Source organism: Oncorhynchus gorbuscha, linkage group LG22, assembly GCF_021184085.1.
Source record: "Oncorhynchus gorbuscha isolate QuinsamMale2020 ecotype Even-year linkage group LG22, OgorEven_v1.0, whole genome shotgun sequence".
NCBI classification, from domain to species: domain Eukaryota; kingdom Metazoa; phylum Chordata; class Actinopteri; order Salmoniformes; family Salmonidae; genus Oncorhynchus; species Oncorhynchus gorbuscha.
Window position 1 is genome coordinate 41,973,782 of NC_060194.1, and position 21,062 is coordinate 41,994,843.

General features: G+C 45.4%; 1 protein-coding gene across 1 annotated transcript; it reads left to right on the top strand.

Moving 5' to 3' along the window:
• Positions 1-2,093: 2,093 nt before the first annotated feature.
• LOC124009477 (purine nucleoside phosphorylase-like) lies at positions 2,094-19,549 on the top strand. Its single transcript, XM_046321295.1, has 6 exons — positions 2,094-2,316; positions 3,597-3,766; positions 3,861-3,964; positions 16,670-16,845; positions 17,067-17,257; positions 17,511-19,549. Exons 1-6 carry the CDS (start codon positions 2,294-2,296, stop codon positions 17,726-17,728), a joined length of 882 nt encoding a protein of 293 aa, XP_046177251.1. The 5' UTR covers positions 2,094-2,293; the 3' UTR covers positions 17,729-19,549.
• The last annotated feature ends 1,513 nt before the right edge of the window (positions 19,550-21,062 follow it).

Below are 21,062 nucleotides of genomic sequence, written 5' to 3' on the forward strand. Positions count from 1 at the left end.
GAGTGTATATAGTGCAACCAGTTTTAGGCTATTGCTTCTCATGATGACACAAATATTTGACAGTAAATAGCCACCCATTGTTTCATAAGACCTGTTTTTCTTCTTCTTCAAATCCTGAAGTGATGCTGCATTCACGTCATGTCGGAAACTTGGAAATTCTGAAATGTTTGACTTTCTAATGAAGAAAGACAATACACAACTTGGGAAGTGTCAGAATCAATTTGAATCAGACTTGACATGAACGCAGCATAACTCTCTCATCGGACATAACTCAAAACTCATGGAAACCATGTGTTTGATGTGTTCGATACCATTCAATTTATTCTGTTCCAGACATTAATATGAGCCCTTCCTCCCCAATTACGGTGCCACCACCACTTGGTGCAGTTTGAGGCCATGTGGAGGAGAGTGATAGGGGCGGTGGAGATGGGGGTGTGAGCAGGTGGGTCTGGGCAGGGGTGATGTTGTCAATGTTTGTGTCTGGCTGTATGTTGTTGTTTGTACGTGGATGTTTTGTATTGTAAAAAAGATATATACACTACCGGTCAAAAGTTTTAGAACACCTACTCATTCAAGGGTTTTTTCTTTATTTGTACTATTTTCTACATTGTAGAATAATAGTAAAGACATCAAAACTATGGAATAACACATATAGAATCATGTAGTAACCAAAAAAGTGTTTAACAAAATATATTTTATATTTGAGATTCTTCAAAGTCGCCACCCTTTGCCTTGATGACAGCTTTACACACTCATGGTATTCTCTCAACCAGCTTCATGAGGTAATGTAATGTAATGAATGCATTCCAATTAAAATGCGTGCCTTCTTAAAAGTTCAGTTGTGGAATTTCTTTCCTTCTTAATGCTAGTGAGCCAATCAGTTGTGTTGTGACAAGGTGTGTTGTGTGTGTGTGTGTGTGTGGGGGGGGGGGGGGGGGGGGGGGGGGTATACACAGATAATATGGAAAGAACAGCTCAAATAAGCAAAGAGAAACAACAGTCCATCATTACTTTAAGACATGAAGGTCAGTCAATACATACAATTTCAAGAACTTTGAGTTTCTTCAAGTGCAGTCGCAAAACCCATCAAGTGCTGTGATGAAACTAGCTCTCATGAGGACCACCGCAGGAATGGAAGACACAGAGTTACCAATGCTGTAGAGGACAAGTTCATTCGAGTCACAAGCCTCAGAAATTGCAGCCCAAATAAATACTTAATTTAGTTCAAGTAACAGACACATCTCAACATCAACTTTTCAGAGGAGACTGATGGAATCAAGGCACACTTAACCAGCATGGCTACCACAGTATTCTGCAGCGATACGCCATCCCATCTTGTTTGGGTTCATGTGGGACCATCATTTGTTTTTCAACAGGACAATGACCCAACACACCTCCAGGCTGTATAAGGGCTATTTTACCGAGAAGGAGAGTGATGGAGTGCTGCAGCAGATGACCTGGCCTCCACAATCCCCCAACCTCAACCCAATTGAGACGGTTTGGGATGTGTCGGAACGCAGAGTGAAGTAAAAGCAGCCAACAAGTGCTCAGCATATGTGGGAACTCCTTCAAGACTGTTGGAAAAGCATTCCAGGTGAAGCTGGTTGAGAGAATGCCAAGACTGTGCAAAGCTGTCATCAAGGCAAAGGGTGGCTAATTGAAGAATCTCAAATATAAAATATATTTTGATTTGTTTAACACTTTTTTGGTTACTACATGATTCCATATGTGTTATTTCATAGTTTTGATTTCTTCACTATTATACTACAATGTAGAAAATAGTACAAATAAATAAAAACCCTTGAATGAGTAGGTGTTCTTAAACTTTTGACTGGTCGTGTATATATCTAATTTTAACTCAGGTTACGAGTTTCCGAGTTGTATTGAACACGGCATAAACTCCGAGTTTCCCACTTGTAAAGTGAATGAACCAATAGGAAGCTCGAGTTTCCGAGTTGTCGTGAAATCACCAAGAGAACAGCAAATGCGGCATGATCATCCGAACAACGCCCGCGTGACAGTCCAATAGGAGCGCGAGCTGTCACCATACGTCACTCAGGGATGTGGCTCGTGTAGAGGGGACGGAGGTTTATATACCCTCAAAGTAAACTTCCGAAACTTTTAGAAGCGGCAGTACTGAGTTGAGTTAGCTATGATTTAAATAGGCCTATTTATCTCTTTACAAACGTTTCACACATTTAGTCTCATTGAGTTTATCCAAACTTGTCAGGTCAGTTAGTCGGTCCATAATTTATTTGAAAAGTAATTTTTGGCAACTTGCAGGAGCATCATCATGTATCCACAATCTACAGTGGGGTAAGTGTTTTCCTACAATATCCACTGTTCATTATATCTGCGAATTCAGATATCAGAAGCATCGGTAATAATAATTGTGAACCTTATGGTGCTGTATGGAATTGTTTAACGTTATGAGTGAGTGTGGACTAATATAGATTCATGTGCGTACTTAACGGAAAGCCGTGGTCTTTTGCGCTTCTGTAGCCTGCTATACTATAATTATTTCTGGTCCAGTCCTAGGTTCATTTGTCAACACTTTTTCTCGGAAGAGCAGTTTTACCAGGTGACGGGCGCTAAATGAATGGTTAAAAGAACATCTGTCTATAGTGGTATGTGTAGGGTTTTACTGTGTCTTCATTTCTAAAGTCTACAATTATATCATGCCAGAAGGCTAATGCATAATTGGATTCGACTCCATTGCAGACATTTACTGGGCTGCGGAAATTCCTCAACATGGAAAATGTGGCTGTAACTTCGCGCTTGGTTCGTCACGTAGCCCAGCCCCATGAAAGGAATCTGTTACTAGACCTACACATGCCATGGGGTATGGTAACATTAGGAATGCTGGTAGTACCCTTTTACTGTTAAACCAGAATCAGATGAAGATTATTTACAATAGGAGAGAGCGTGCGTGTGTGGGAAGTCCTTGGAAAATGTTCTCAGTTGTAATCTTGTTGTAATGTTATATTACATAATAAAAGGCTGCTTCAGACACAGCTGTGTTTCCCAATTCCCTTCTCCTCCACCGCTTTAACTCACACTCAGGATTTGACCCAAATGGCACCCTATTCCCTTTACAATGCACTACTTTTGACAAGGACTCACCGGACTCTGGTCAAAAGTAGTGCACTATGTAAGGCATAGGGTGCCATTTGGGCTATGAACACAGATGGTCATGCCCATCTCACTGTTTTCTTACCATGAGGCTGTTTTCCCACACACTTCCCACCTCTCTCTCTCTCTGTCAATTACATTTCTATTTGTTTTCCTCTCTCTCTCTCTCTCTCTCTCTGTCAATTACATTTCTATTTGTTTTCCTCTCTCTCTCTCTCTCTCGCTTTCTCTCTCTCTCTCTCGCTTTCTCTCGCTTTCTCTCTCTCTCTCTCCTCCCTTTTCTCTCTCTCTCCCTCTCTCTCTCGCTTTCTCTCTCTCCTCCCTTTTCTCTCTCTCCTCCCTTTTCTCTCTCTCTCTCTTTCTCTCTCTCTCTCCTCCCTTTTCTCTCTCTCTCTCTCTCTCTCTCTCTCTCTCTCTCTCTCTCTCTCTCTCTCTCTCTCTCTCTCTCTCTCTCTCTCTCTCAGGTGCAGCTTTGAGGAGTGCAGTGCTACAGCTGAATGGCTCCTGTCCCGGACAGAGATACGCCCCCTGGTGGGGATAGTTTGTGGCTCAGGCTTGGGAGGCTTGGCAGAAATGCTGAAAGACCAGATGGCATTTAAATACAGCGACATTCCTAACTTTCCCCAGAGCACAGGTGTGTAGTTTTGTATGTGTGTTATGTATGTATACGTATCTCTAATCTCTAATACACTGTGTGTACTGATCTAACTGGTTTTTGTGTGTTCCAGTGCATGGTCACGCTGGCAGGTTGGTGTTTGGCATGCTGAAAGGGAAAGCATGTGTTTGTATGCAGGGAAGATTCCATCTCTATGAGGGATACCCCATCCATAAGGTTTGTTGATGTTTATATATACACTGCTCAAAAAAATAAAGGGAACACTAAAATAACACATCCTAGATCTGAATGAATGAAATATTCTTATTAAATACTTTTTTCTTTACATAGTTGAATGTGCTGACAACAAAATCACACAAAAATTATCAATGGAAATCAAATGTATCAACCCATGGAGGTCTGGATTTGGAGTCACACTCAAAATTAAAGTGGAAAACCAACTTTGGTGTAATGTCCATAAAACAAGTCAAAATGAGGCTCAGTAGTGTGTGTGGCATCCACGTGCCTGTATGACCTCCCAACAATGCCTGGGCATGCTCCTGATGAGGTGGCAGATGGTCTCATGAGGGATCTCCTCCCAGACCTGGACTAAAGCATCCCCCAACTCCTGGACAGTCTGTGGTGCAACAGTCTGTGGTTGGTGGATGGAGCGAGACATGATATCCCAGATGTGCTCAATTGGATTCAGGTCTGGGGAACGGGCGGGCCAGTCCATAGCATCAATGCCTTCCTCTTGTAGGAACTGCTGACACACTCCAGCCACAGGAGGTCTAGTATTGTCTTGCATTAGGAGGAACCCAGGGCCACCCGAACCAGCATATGGTCTCACAAGGGGTCTGAGGATCTCATCTCGGTACCTCTGGCGAACACATGGAGAGCTGTGCGGCCCCCCAAAGAATGACTGGCCCACCGCCAAACCGGTCATGCTGGAGGATGTTGCAGGCAGCAGAACGTTCTCCACGGCGTCTCCAGACTGTCACATGTGCTCAGTGTGAACCTGCTTTCATGTGTGAAGAGCACAGGGCGCCAGTGGCGAATTTGCCAATCTTGGTGTTCTCTGGCAAATGCCAAACGTCCTGCACGGTGTTGGGCTGTAAGCACAACCCCCACCTGTGGATGTTGGGCCCTCATACCACCCTCATGGAGTCTGTTTCTGACCGTTTGAGCAGACACATGCACATTTGTGGCCTGCTGGAGGTCATTTTGCAGGGCTCTGGCAGTGCTCCTCCTGCTCCTCCTTGCACAAAGGCGGAGGTAGCGGTCCTGCTGCTGGGTTGTTGCCCTCCTACAGCCTCCTTCACATCTCCTGATGTACTAGCCTGTCTCTTGATAGCACCTCCATGCTCTGGACACTACACTGACAGACACAGCAAACCTTCTTGCCACAGCTCGCATTGATGTGCCATCCTGGATGAGCTGCACTACCTGAGCCACTTGTGTGGGTTGTAGACTCCACCTCATGCTACCACTAGAGTGAAAGCACCGCCAGCATTCAAAAGTGACCAAAACATCAGCCAGGAAGCATAGGAACTGAGAAGTGGTCTGTAGTCACCACCTGCAGAACCACTCCTTTATTGGGGGTGTCTTGCTAATTGCCTATAATTTCCACCTGTTGTCTATTCCATTTGCACAACAGCATGTGACATTTATTGTCAATCAGTGTTGCTTCCTAAGTGGACAGTTTGATTTCACAGAAGTGTGAATGACTTGGAGTTACATTGTGTTGTTTAAGTGTTCCCTTAATTTTTTTGAGCAGTATATATATACATATGTGTGTGTGTGGCCTCGTTACAGTTGTGACTTAAATCGGCTTGTAAATAATGTGCAAATATTGTACAATCCAGGTGTGCAAAGCTCTTAGAGATTTACCCAGAAAGACTCCCTGCTGTAATCAAATCAAATCACAATTTAAAAATGCTTACTTACAAACCCTTAACCAACATAGCAGTTTTAATAAATAAGTGTTAAAGTATTTACTAAAATAAACTGAAGTAAAAAATAAAAAAAATAAGAAAAAAATGAAAAATAACAATTAAGGAGCAACAATAAACAGTAGTGAGGCTATATACAGGGGGTTGTCATGCAGGTGAAAGAGGACCCAAAAGCGACTTAACAGAAACAGAGTTTATTTAAGTCCAAACAGGGAATAACAGAAATCCTCTAGTCTGTAGAGGGGAAATAACTGGAGAAGCGGCCACAGACTGCAGGTCGCTTCGGGTAGGCGCAGGCCGTAGTTGACAGAGACACCTGCTCACACGCAGCATCTGATGAAGGCAAAAAACACGACAGGACAGGGCGATACACAATCACAGCAAAAACACGACAGGACAGGGCGAAACGCAATCACAGCATGGTGAATACTAAACAAGGAACCGACGGGACAGGAACGGAACACAAAGGAATAAATAGGGACTCTAATCAGGGGAAAGGATCGGGAACAGGTGTGGGAAGACTAAATGATGATTAGGGGAATAGGAACAGCTGGGAGCAGGAACGGAACGATAGAGAGAAGAGAGAGCGAGAGAGTGAGAGGGGAGGGGGAGAGAGAGGGATAGAAAGAGGGAAAGAACCCAATAAGACCAGCAGAGGGAAACGAACAGAATGGGGAGCACAGGGACAAGACATGATAATAAATGACAAACATGACAGTACCCCCCACTCACCGAGCGCCTCCTGGCGCACTCGAGGAGGAATCCTGGCGGCAACGGAGGAAATCATCGATGAGTGAACGGTCCAGCACGTCCCGAGACGGAACCCAACTCCTCTCCTCAGGACCGTAACCCTCCCAATCCACTAAGTATTGGTGACCCCGTCCCCGAGAACGCATGTCCATGATCTTATGTACCTTGTAAATAGGTGCGCTCTCGACAAGGACGGGAGGGGGAGGGAAGACGAACGGGGGTGCGAAGAAAGGGCTTAACACAGGAGACATGGAAGACAGGATGGACGCGACGAAGATGTCGCGGAAGAAGCAGTCGCACAGCGACAGGATTGACGACCTGGGAGACACGGAACGGACCAATGAACCGCGGAGTCAACTTACGAGAAGCTGTCGTAAGAGGAAGGTTGCGAGTGGAAAGCCACACTCTCTGGCCGCAACAATACCTTGGACTCTTAATCCTGCGTTTATTGGCGGCTCTCACAGTCTTCCCCGCAGACAAAGGCAGACCGGTAGTGAAGCCTAAGGCGATGTGAGACCATGGTCGAGAAGGAATGGGGAGCGGTCTGAGACGACCGGCAGGAGGAGAGTTACCCGACTTAGTCTGCGCGCAGTCCGAACAAGCAGCCACGAAACGGCGCGTGTCACGCTCCTGAGTCGGCCACCAAAAGCGCTGGCGAATAGACGCAAGAGTGCCTCGAACACCGGGATGACCAGCTAACTTGGCAGAGTGAGCCCACTGAAGAACAGCCAGACGAGTGGAAACAGGAACGAAAAGGAGGTTACTAGGACAAGCGCGCGGCGACGCAGTGTGCGTGAGTGCTTGCTTAACCTGTCTTTCAATTCCCCAGACTGTTAACCCGACAACACGCCCATAAGGAAGAATCCCCTCGGGATCAGTAGAAGCCACAGAAGAACTAAACAGACGGGATAAGGCATCAGGCTTGGTGTTCTTGCTACCCGGACGGTAAGAAATCACAAACTCGAAACGAGCGAAAAACAACGCCCAACGAGCTTGACGGGCATTAAGTCGTTTGGCAGAACGGATGTACTCAAGGTTCTTATGGTCTGTCCAAACGACAAAAGGAACGGTCGCCCCCTCCAACCACTGTCGCCATTCGCCTAGGGCTAAGCGGATGGCGAGCAGTTCACGGTTACCCACATCATAGTTGCGCTCAGATGGCGACAGGCGATGAGAAAAATAAGCGCAAGGATGAACCTTATCGTCAGACTGGAAGCGCTGGGATAGAATGGCTCCCACGCCTACCTCTGAAGCGTCAACCTCGACAATGAATTGTCTAGTGACGTCAGGAGTAACGAGGATAGGAGCGGACGTAAAACGTTCTTTTAGAAGATCAAAAGCTCCCTGGGCGGAACCGGACCACTTAAAACACGTCTTGACAGAAGTAAGAGCTGTGAGAGGAGCAGCAACTTGACCGAAATTACGAATGAAACGCCGATAGAAATTAGCGAAACCTAAAAAGCGCTGCAACTCGACACGTGACCTTGGAACGGGCCAATCACTGACAGTTTGGACCTTAGCGGAATCCATCTGAATGCCTTCAGCGGAAATAACGGAACCGAGAAAAGTAACGGAGGAGACATGAAAAGAGCACTTCTCAGCCTTTACGTAGAGACAATTCTCTAAAAGGCGCTGTAGAACACGTCGAACGTGCTGAACATGAATCTCGAGTGACGGAGAAAAAATCAGGATATCGTCAAGATAGACAAAAACAAAGATGTTCAGCATGTCTCTCAGAACATCATTAACTAATGCCTGAAAAACAGCTGGCGCATTGGCGAGACCGAACGGCAGAACCCGGTACTCAAAATGCCCTAACGGAGTGTTAAACGCCGTTTTCCACTCGTCCCCCTCTCTGATGCGCACGAGATGGTAAGCGTTACGAAGGTCCAACTTAGTAAAGCACCTGGCTCCCTGCAGAATCTCGAAGGCTGATGACATAAGGGGAAGCGGATAACGATTCTTAACCGTTATGTCATTCAGCCCTCGATAATCCACGCAGGGGCGCAGAGTACCGTCCTTCTTCTTAACAAAAAAGAACCCCGCCCCGGCCGGAGAAGAAGAAGGCACTATGGTACCGGCGTCAAGAGACACAGACAAATAATCCTCGAGAGCCTTACGTTCGGGAGCCGACAGAGAGTATAGTCTATCTCGAGGAGGAGTGGTCCCCGGAAGGAGATCAATACTACAATCATACGACCGGTGAGGAGGAAGGGAGTTGGCTCGGGACCGACTGAAGACCGTGCGCAGATCATGATATTCCTCCGGCACTCCTGTCAAATCGCCAGGTTCCTCCTGAGAAGTAGGGACAGAAGAAACGGGAGGGATGGCAGACATTAAACACTTCACATGACAAGAAACGTTCCAGGATAGGATAGAATTACTAGACCAATTAATAGAAGGATTATGACATACTAGCCAGGGATGACCCAAAACAACAGGTGTAAACGGTGAACGGAAAATCAAAAAGAAATAGTCTCACTGTGGTTACCAGATACTGTGAGAGTTAAAGGTAGTGTCTCAAATTTGATACTGGGAAGATGACTACCATCTAAGGCAAACATGGGCGTAGGCTTGTCTAACGGTCTGAAAGGAATGTTATGTTTCCGAACCCATGCTTCGTCCATGAAACAACCCTCAGCCCCAGAGTCAATCAAGGCACTGCATGTAGCACCGAACCGGTCCAGCGTAGATGGACCGACATAGTAGTACAAGATCTAGATGAAGAGACCTGAGTAGTAGCGCTCACCAGTAGCCCTCCGCTTACTGATGGGCTCTGGCCTCTTACTGGACATGAATTAACAAAATGTCCAGCAACTCCGCAATAGAGGCACAGGCGGTTGGTGATCCTCCGTTCCCTCTCCTTAGTCGAGATGCGAATCCCTCCCAGCTGCATGGGCTCAGTCTCAAAGCCAGAAGAGGGAGATGGTTGCGATGCGGAGCAGGGAAACACCGTTGATGCGAGCTCTCTTCCACGAGCCCGGTGACGAAGATCTACCCGTCGTTCTATGCGGATGGCGAGAGCAATCAAAGAGTCCACATCTGAAGGAACCTCCCGGGAGAGAATCTCATCCTTAACCACTGCGTGGAGTCCCTCCAGAAAACGAGCGAGCAGCGCCGGCTCGTTCCACTCACTAGAGGCAGCAAGAGTGCGAAACTCAATAGAATAATCCGTTATGGACCGTTCACCTTGGCATAAGGAAGCCAGGGCCCTAGAAGCCTCCCTACCAAAAACTGAACGGTCAAAAACCCGAATCATCTCCTCTTTAAAGTTCTGGAACTTGTTAGAGCAATCAGCCCTTGCCTCCCAGATAGCTGTGCCCCATTCTCGAGCCCGGCCAGTAAGGAGTGAAATGACGTAAGCAACCCGAGCTCTCTCTCTAGAGTATGTGTTGGGTTGGAGAGAGAACACAATCTCACACTGCGTGAGAAAGGAGCGGCACTCAGTGGGCTGCCCGGAGTAGCAAGGTGGGTTATTAACCCTAGGTTCTGGAGGCTCGGCAGGCCAGGAAGTAACAGGTGGCACGAGACGTAGACTCTGGAACTGTCCAGAGAGGTCGGAAACCTGAGCGGCCAGGTTCTCCACGGCATGGCGAGCAGCAGACAATTCCTGCTCGTGTCTGCCGAGCATGGCTCCTTGGATCTTGACGGCAGTGTAACGAGCGTCTGAAGTCGCTGGGTCCATTCCTTGGTCGGTTCCTTCTGTCATGCAGGTGAAAGAGGACCCAAAAGCGACTTAACAGAAACAGAGTTTATTTAAGTCCAAACAGGGAATAACAGAAATCCTCTAGTCTGTAGAGGGGAAATAACTGGAGAAGCGGCCACAGACTGCAGGTCGCTTCGGGTAGGCGCAGGCCGTAGTTGACAGAGACACCTGCTCACACGCAGCATCTGATGAAGGCAAAAAACACGACAGGACAGGGCGATACACAATCACAGCAAAAACACGACAGGACAGGGCGAAACGCAATCACAGCATGGTGAATACTAAACAAGGAACCGACGGGACAGGAACGGAACACAAAGGAATAAATAGGGACTCTAATCAGGGGAAAGGATCGGGAACAGGTGTGGGAAGACTAAATGATGATTAGGGGAATAGGAACAGCTGGGAGCAGGAACGGAACGATAGAGAGAAGAGAGAGCGAGAGAGTGAGAGGGGGAGGGGGAGAGAGAGGGATAGAAAGAGGGAAAGAACCCAATAAGACCAGCAGAGGGAAACGAACAGAATGGGGAGCACAGGGACAAGACATGATAATAAATGACAAACATGACAGGGGTACTGGTACAGAGTCAATGTGGAGGCTATATACAGGGGGTACTGGTACAGAGTCAATGTGGAGACTATATACAGGGGGTACTGGTACAGAGTCAATGTGGAGGCTATATACAGGGGGTACTGGTACAGAGTCAATGTGGAGACTATATACAGGGGGTACTGGTACAGAGTCAATGTGGAGGCTATATACAGGGGTACTGGTACAGAGTCAATGTGGAGGCTATATACAGGGGTACTGGTACAGAGTCAATGTGGAGGCTATATACAGGGGTACTGGTACAGAGTCAATGTGGAGGCTATATACAGGGGGTACTGGTACAGAGTCAATGTGGAGGCTATATACAGGGGGTACTGGTACAGAGTCAATGTGGAGGCTATATACAGGGGGTACTGGTACAGAGTCAATGTGGAGGCTATATACAGGGGTACTGGTACAGAGTCAATGTGGAGGCTATATACAGGGGGTACTGGTACAGAGTCAATGTGGAGGCTATATACAGGGGTACTGGTACAGAGTCAATGTGGAGGCTATATACAGGGGTACTGGTACAGAGTCAATGTGGAGGCTATATACAGGGGGTACTGGTACAGAGTCAATGTGGAGGCTATATACAGGGGGTACTGGTACAGAGTCAATGTGGAGGCTATATACAGGGGGTACTGGTACAGAGTCAATGTGGAGGCTATATACAGGGGTACTGGTACAGAGTCAATGTGGAGGCTATATACAGGGGTACTGGTACAGAGTCAATGTGGAGGCTATATACAGGGGTACTGGTACAGAGTCAATGTGGAGGCTATATACAGGGGGTACTGGTACAGAGTCAATGTGGAGGCTATATACAGGGGGTACTGGTACAGAGTCAATGTGGAGGCTATATACAGGGGTACTGGTACAGAGTCAATGTGGAGGCTATATACAGGGGGTACTGGTACAGAGTCAATGTGGAGACTATATACAGGGGGTACTGGTACAGAGTCAATGTGGAGGCTATATACAGGGGGTACTGGTACAGAGTCAATGTGGAGACTATATACAGGGGTACTGGTACAGAGTCAATGTGGAGGCTATATACAGGGGTACTGGTACAGAGTCAATGTGGAGGCTATATACAGGGGTACTGGTACAGAGTCAATGTGGAGGCTATATACAGGGGTACTGGTACAGAGTCAATGTGGAGGCTATATACAGGGGTACTGGTACAGAGTCAATGTGGAGGCTATATACAGGGGGTACTGGTACAGAGTCAATGTGGAGGCTATATACAGGGGGTACTGGTACAGAGTCAATGTGGAGGCTATATACAGGGGTACTGGTACAGAGTCAATGTGGAGGCTATATACAGGGGTACTGGTACAGAGTCAATGTGGAGGCTATATACAGGGGCACTGGTACAGAGTCAATGTGGAGGCTATATACAGGGGTACTGGTACAGAGTCAATGTGGAGGCTATATACAGGGGGTACTGGTACAGAGTCAATGTGGAGGCTATATACAGGGGTACTGGTACAGAGTCAATGTGGAGGCTATATACAGGGGTACTGGTACAGAGTCAATGTGGAGACTATATACAGGGGGTAGTGGTACAGAGTCAATGTGGAGACTATATACAGGGGTACTGGTACAGAGTCAATGTGGAGACTATATACAGGGGGTACTGGTACAGAGTCAATGTGGAGGCTATATACAGGGGGTACTGGTACAGAGTCAATGTGGAGGCTATATACAGGGGGTACTGGTACAGAGTCAATGTGGAGGCTATATACAGGGGGTACTGGTACAGAGTCAATGTGGAGACTATATACAGGGGGTACTGGTACAGAGTCAATGTGGAGGCTATATACAGGGGGTACTGGTACAGAGTCAATGTGGAGGCTATATACAGGGGGTACTGGTACAGAGTCAATGTGGAGGCTATATACAGGGGTACTGGTACAGAGTCAATGTGGAGACTATATACAGGGGGTACTGGTACAGAGTCAATGTGGAGGCTATATACAGGGGGTACTGGTACAGAGTCAATGTGGAGGCTATATACAGGGGTACTGGTACAGAGTCAATGTGGAGGCTATATACAGGGGGTACTAGTACAGAGTCAATGTGGAGGCTATATACAGGGGGTACTGGTACAGAGTCAATGTGGAGGCTATATACAGGGGGTACTGGTACAGAGTCAATGTGGAGGCTATATACAGGGGTACTGGTACAGAGTCAATGTGGAGGCTATATACAGGGGTACTGGTACAGAGTCAATGTGGAGACTATATACAGGGGTACTGGTACAGAGTCAATGTGGAGGCTATATACAGGGGTACTGGTACAGAGTCAATGTGGAGACTATATACAGGGGGTACTGGTACAGAGTCAATGTGGAGGCTATATACAGGGGTACTGGTACAGAGTCAATGTGGAGGCTATATACAGGGGTACTGGTACAGAGTCAATGTGGAGACTATATACAGGGGGTACTGGTACAGAGTCAATGTGGAGGCTATATACAGGGGGTACTGGTACAGAGTCAATGTGGAGGCTATATACAGGGGGTACTGGTACAGAGTCAATGTGGAGGCTATATACAGGGGGTACTGGTACAGAGTCAATGTGGAGACTATATACAGGGGGTACTGGTACAGAGTCAATGTGGAGGCTATATACAGGGGGTACTGGTACAGAGTCAATGTGGAGGCTATATACAGGGGTACTGGTACAGAGTCAATGTGGAGGCTATATACAGGGGGTACTGGTACAGAGTCAATGTGGAGACTATATACAGGGGGTACTGGTACAGAGTCAATGTGGAGGCTATATACAGGGGTACTGGTACAGAGTCAATGTGGAGGCTATATACAGGGGTACTGGTACAGAGTCAATGTGGAGGCTATATACAGGGGTACTGGTACAGAGTCAATGTGGAGGCTATATACAGGGGGTACTGGTACAGAGTCAATGTGGAGGCTATATACAGGGGGTACTGGTACAGAGTCAATGTGGAGGCTATATACAGGGGGTACTGGTACAGAGTCAATGTGGAGGCTATATACAGGGGGTACTGGTACAGAGTCAATGTGGAGACTATATACAGGGGGTACTGGTACAGAGTCAATGTGGAGGCTATATACAGGGGGTACTGGTACAGAGTCAATGTGGAGACTATATACAGGGGGTACTGGTACAGAGTCAATGTGGAGGCTATATACAGGGGGTACTGGTACAGAGTCAATGTGGAGGCTATATACAGGGGGTACTGGTACAGAGTCAATGTGGAGGCTATATACAGGGGTACTGGTACAGAGTCAATGTGGAGGCTATATACAGGGGGTACTGGTACGGAGTCAATGTGGAGACTATATACAGGGGGTACTGGTACAGAGTCAATGTGGAGACTATATACAGGGGGTACTGGTACAGAGTCAATGTGGAGGCTATATACAGGGGGTACTGGTACAGAGTCAATGTGGAGGCTATATACAGGGGGTACTGGTACAATGTGGAGGCTATATACAGGGGGTACTGGTACAGAGTCAATGTGGAGGCTATATACAGGGGGTACTGGTACAGAGTCAATGTGGAGGCTATATACAGGGGGTACTGGTACAGAGTCAATGTGGAGGCTATATACAGGGGGTACTTGTACAATGTGGAGGCTATATACAGGGGGTACTGGCAGAGTCAATGTGGAGACTATATACAGGGGGTACTGGTACAGAGTTAATGTGGAGGCTATATAGAGGGGGTACTGGTACAGAGTCAACGTGGAGGCTATATACAGGGGGTACTGGTACAGAATCAATGTGGAGACTATATACAGGGGGTACTGGTACTGAGTCAATGTGTGGGGGCACAGGTTAGACAAGGTAATTGAGGTAATATGTACATGTACGTAGAGGTATAGTGACTATGCATAGATAATAAACAGAGTCGTAGCAGCGTAAAAATGGGGGGTGGGGTCAATGAAATTGTCCAGTTAGCATTTTAATAAGCTGTTCAGGAGTCTTCTGGCTTGGAGGTAGAAGCTGTTAAGAAGCCTTTCGGACCTAGACTTGGCGCTCCGGTACCGCTTGAAGCTCTCAACCTGCCCCACTACAGTCCCGTCGATGAGAAAGGGGGCGCGCTCGGTCCTCCTTTTACTGTAGTCCATAATCATCTCCCATGTCTTGATCAGGTTGAGGGAGAGGTTGTTGTCCTGGCACCACACTGCCAGGTCTCTGACCTCCTCCCTATAGGATGTCTCATTGTGGTCGTTGATCAGGCCTACCACTGTTGTGTCGTCGGCAAACTTAATGATGGTGTTGGGAGTCGTGCTTGGCCAAAGGTGTGAATACTTATGTAAATAAGATATTTCTGTATTTCATTTACCAAATTTGCAGAAAAAAAGCTAAATATGTCTTCACTTTGTCATTATGGGGTATTGTGTGTAGATGGGTGGGATATTTTTTCACCCATTTTGATTCAGGCTGTATCACAACAAAATGTTGAATAAGTCAAGGAATGTTGAATAAGTCGAGGAATGTTGAATAAGTCGAGGAATGTTGAATAAGTCGAGGAATGTTGAATAAGTCGAGGAATGTTGAATAAGTCAAAGAATGTTGAATAAGTCAAAGAATGTTGAATAAGTCAAAGAATGTTGAATAAGTCAAAGAATGTTGAATAAGTCAAAGAATGTTGAATAAGTCAAGGAATGTTGAATAAGTCAAAGAATGTTGAATAAGTCAAAGAATGTTGAATAAGTCAAAGAATGTTGAATAAGTCAAGGAATGTTGAATAAGTCAAAGAATGTTGAATAAGTCAAAGAATGTTGAATAAGTCAAAGAATGTTGAATAAGTCAAAGAATGTTGAATAAGTCAAAGAATGTTGAATAAGTCAAGGAATGTTGAATAAGTCAAAGAATGTTGAATAAGTCAAGGAATGTTGAATAAGTCAAAGAATGTTGAATAAGTCAAAGAATGTTGAATAAGTCAAGGAATGTTGAATAAGTCAAGGAATGTTGAATAAGTCAAAGAATGTTGAATAAGTCAAGGAATGTTGAATAAGTCAAGGAATGTTGAATAAGTCAAGGAATGTTGAATAAGTCAAAGAATGTTGAATAAGTCAAGGAATGTTGAATAAGTCAAAGAATGTTGAATAAGTCAAAGAATGTTGAATAAGTCAAAGAATGTTGAATAAGTCAAGGAATGTTGAATAAGTCAAAGAATGTTGAATAAGTCAAAGAATGTTGAATAAGTCAAAGAATGTTGAATAAGTCAAGGAATGTTGAATAAGTCAAAGAATGTTGAATAAGTCAAGGAATGTTGAATAAGTCAAGGAATGTTGAATAAGTCAAGGAATGTTGAATAAGTCAAGGAATGTTGAATAAGTCAAAGAATGTTGAATAAGTCAAGGAATGTTGAATAAGTCAAAGAATGTTGAATAAGTCAAGGAATGTTGAATAAGTCAAAGAATGTTGAATAAGTCAAAGAATGTTGAATAAGTCAAAGAATGTTAAATAAGTCAAGGAATGTTAAATAAGTCAAGGAATGTTAAATAAGTCAAGGAATGTTGAATAAGTCAAAGAATGTTGAATAAGTCAAAGAATGTTGAATAAGTCAAAGAATGTTGAATAAGTCAAAGAATGTTGAATAAGTCAAGGAATGTTGAATAAGTCAAAGGGGTATGAATACTTTCTGAAGGCACTGTATGTATCACTGCCTGTTTTCTGAGTGTTTTTGTGTGTTATTTAAGTCCTAGTATTGGATTCCTCTCATTCTTTTTGAGCACCTCTCTTACTTTCTTTTGTTTGCTGAAGTGCAGAGGCCTACCTGAACTCTATTTTTCACATCGTATTTCACAGTATAGCTGGTTGTGCATTTGAATGTTATTAGGATCCCCCATTAGTTGATGCCACGGCATCAGCTAATCTTCATGTGTCAAAAAAATAAAAATAATAATAAACAATTACCATTTAAATTGCCAAATGTTGCAGGTCACAATGCCCATGCGGATTTTCAAGCTGCTGGGTGTGGAGACTGTCATCCTGACCAATGCAGCTGGAGGCCTCAATCAGGACTACAAGGTTGGGGACATCATGATCATCAAAGACCACATCAACATGCCTGGGTTTGCTGGGAACAACCCACTGGCAGGACCCAATGATGAGAGGTGTGTGGTTCTGTATATAGGGAACGGTTAAGGACGTACAATAGAGTGATTACGGAATGCAAATTAAAAAGGGTGCCGACGCCCAAAAATGCCTGTTTTACTTTAATTAAGCAAATGTAATTACTAGGTAATGTTTTTGAGGCGTGTACCCTTTTTCCACAACTGGTTTATCAGGGCCTGAAAACGGGTTTGGTTAAGTTACCACCACCTCCTCCTCCTAGGTTCGGGGTTCGGTTCCCCTCCATGTCTGATGCGTACGACAGGGACCTTCTGCAGCTGGCACAAGGTGTGGGGGCGGAGCTTGGCTTTGGTGACTTCCTGAGAGAGGGAGTTTACTGCGTCCTGGGCGGGCCCTCGTTCGAAACCATCGCTGAGTGTCGTATGATGAACAGACTGGGGGCTGACGCTGTGGGTGAGTCCTGGAGCAGCTACACCAAATTATCACAACACCTCAGCACTACTACAATCATCTTCTACTCCAGCAACAATTTAAACTTCTAAACTTTGTCCACTGCCATAACAATACTTTTGCAAGCACTCCGTTGTTCTTGTAGTTTGCTCTTGCCGTATTTCATGCAGAATTATGAAGAATGCAACTCTGCAACTTTTGAATTACATTGTCAGTTAGTGCATTGCTTTTGTCCTCCTCGTTCTCGTTGTTCTAGGCATGAGTACGGTGCACGAGGTGATTGTAGCGCGTCACTGTGGGATGCGTGTGTTCGCCCTGTCCCTGATCACCAACCAGGCTGTGATGGACTACGACAGCCAGGAGAAGGCCAACCACGAGGAGGTCCTGGAGACAGGCCAGCTGAGGGCAAAGCAGCTAGAGCGACTGGTGTCCAACATGGTGACCCACATAGAGCACAACAATAACGACGCCTGATAACTCTGACTGAATCTGGTTACACCGTGTGTGTATGGGGGGAAGGGGGCATTCCGTAATCACCCTATTGTACGTCCCCTAGATATCTGGCCACGCTGTTCTTTTTCTGTACTTTAACATTCTTCACGGTAGCTGTTTGTTGACAACATGAATCAGTGTGTTATGGAAACATGACAATTCGGAGTAAAGTACTATTATTTATGAGCCCTGCACTAAACGTTTATAAATATAGAGCTGTATTGAGGTGAATTGACCCGGTGCACTGACAATTTAATGTGTTAACTATATTTATTTTTGTTCAGTTCAGAAATACTTGCACGTTGTACATTTTCTAACAAGTGTGACTAATATGTAGATTTTAAAATTAGATGATATAGGTGAAGTAAATTACCAAAACGTAAGGGTGTTCCCATAATATAGTGGGCTCTAAAGTGCGACCAATTTGGTCGCAAATAGAACAAAATATTTTGCTGTGCGAACTGCAGTTTTAATTTTGGAGCACAGAGAGAATGGTAAAGGGATAGCTTCTCAGGAGATCCGTGATTCTAGTAAAGAGGTTCAGTATGAAGATGATAAGAAACTGCTTCTCCAATAGAAATCCCAGATCATGCATGTAGTTATGCGATGTCCTGGCAAAGTTAGCTAGCTAAACTCATGTGCGGAAACACACATCATTGGGTCGAACTGTCTGTCGTGTTGCACTGAACTGTGCATTTGCATTCCGTCAAATCAAAGGCACTCCTTCGATATAAATGAAAACGTGTAAGTTTGTCACTTTCACAAGGTTATGACATGTTCAGCTACATTGGCTCGAATCTAGATTGAAAATCGAGAAAATGAACGACTAAGGAAGAATTTTCCACTCATTGATTTCCCAAACCCCAGTCTGGTCTGTCGAGTCGGCTTTAATGTTGTGCCTCTCTTGAGTTTAGAAACTCTGTGATCATAGCAATGAGTGAATGACGGTTGTAACTAGAGTAACTTTTACGTAGCAGGTTAGGAGAGCATTTGAGCTAACCCTATCCATTTTATACCCTTAACCTAAGTATCGTAATCAACCACGTTATTTATCCTAACTTGCTGCATATTTTCCCTCCTAACTTGGTGCATAAGTTCTACTAACCTGCTATGAAAAAGCCACTTCCGGTAATGGCCGTACTCCTTTCTAGTCAAAACCATGAATGTCAGATATTTTGCATATAGACATCACAAACTTGACGCCCTTAAAGAGACACTGTACCATTTTCAATGTAATGCATCTCAATAAGAAAATAGTGCTTTTGCATAATGTAGAAACCTTATATTCCCCACATGACCAGTATTTGTATCAACATTTTATCTTTTTATAATAAACCAATGTATTTACAGCATAACATATTCGTTTCCAGGGCACAACATGTGCTTCAGAAGTAAATAGAATGAATATAGGCTATATATGCTCTATAAAAAACCGTTGCACTCTGATTTTTTTTTTTACAGTTGGGAGCACCAGTGCTACCCATGACATGTTTGAATTTAGAGCACTGACTGTAACGTGCTGTAAATTAGCAGTGTGTTGGTGTATTAACAATTATGTTCTCTGTATATTTTTAATACTTATTTATAGAAGCACTTTTTATCGTGTAATGTATGCTTTTTAGTCAACGTCTTAAAAGGGATTAAACTAGATTATTTTACCTTCCAAACAGTGGGTAGTTTTAGCTTTGCCTTTATAAGAATGCTCATGAATGTGTATATCGATGGGGATTGAAAGGTGAATATAGGGTATTTTGTTGGTGCTACACTCAAGTCTTACTGTCACAATAAACGGAGTCAACTTGATAGACTGTGGTGTTCAAGCATCACTGTTTTTTATGTCTCTGTAGAATTACTGTGTTGTCTCACCACAACTGTCAATCCAGGAAGCTCTTTACCACTTTCTCACCCAACATGTTTTAATGCCATGTTGCACCTCCAGCCAGCAATTTCCATGACGTCAGCGCAATGTTTTCTTATAAATACCCATACAAGGTCATGAGTAGGTTCTGTTTTACAAGCTGTCCTCCCCATCCCTTTAAGAGCATGGGTTGTGTCCCAAATGGCACCCTACCCTATTCCCTATATAGTGCACTGCTTTTAACGTGTTCACTGTATAGGGAATAGGGTGTCATTTGGGATTTTGGGATGTGACCCAGATCCTCCTATCATAATTAACCCTTTTTGTCTTATACCTAATGTGTAAAGTATGACTGCGCCTGAGAACTGTGCTGTCAAGGCCTAAATCAAGTTCAACCAAACCTAGTTGCTTTTTAAAACTAGCATCACGACTGTAGAATAACACAAAGGTCGCATTTCCCTGCTCAGACATTGCACGCCAGACGGTGCAGTCAGGCACCAGATTGTTATAAAACGATGTAGTTATCTGATAAGTAAAATACCTGTTGTAAGATCTGGCATGAGTCAGCAACGTCAGAACAGGGGAACACAGACTAAATCTGGGGGGTGATGCCCAGAATAGAGGCATCAACTATATGACACTTTTAGATAAATTATTGACCCCAATAGTCAGGAAACATCCATTTCCTCTTATCAACGCAAGTGACAAACGTTTCTGCAACCTTCACAAATAGTCAGAATCAACGACAGGATCTGGTCTTTTACCAGGCTTGGAGCTGCTGGTCCTCTACCAGGCTTGGAGCTGCTGGTCCTCTACCAGGCTTGGAGCTGCTGGTCCTCTACCAGGCTTGGAGCTGCTGGTCCTCTACCAGGCTTGGAGCTGCTGGTCCTCTACCAGGCTTGGAGCTGCTGGTCCTCTACCAGGCTTGGAGCTGCTGGTCCTCTACCAGGCTTGGAGCTGCTGGTCCTCTACCAGGCTTGGAGCTGCTGGTCCTCTACCAGGCTTGGAGCTGCTGGTCCTCTACCAGGCTTGGAGCTGCTGGTCCTCTACCAGGCTTGGAGCTGCTGGTCCTCTACCAGGCTTGGAGCTGCTGGTCCTCTACCAGGCTTGGAGCTGCTGGTCCTTTACCAGGCTTGGAGCTGCTGGTCATCTACCAGGCTTGGAGCTGCTGGTCCTCTACCAGGCTTGGAGCTGCTGGTCCTCTACCAGGCTTGGAGCTGCTGGTCCTCTACCAGGCTTGGAGCTGCTGGTCCTCTACCAGGCTTGGAGCTGCTGGTCCTCTACCAGGCTTGGAGCTGCTGGTCCTCTACCAGGCTTGGAGCTGCTGGTCCTCTACCAGGCTTGGAGCTGCTGGTCCTCTACCAGGCTTGGAGCTGCTGGTCCTCTACCAGGCTTGGAGCTGCTGGTCCTCTACCAGGCTTGGAGCTGCTGGTCCTCTACCAGGCTTGGAGCTGCTGG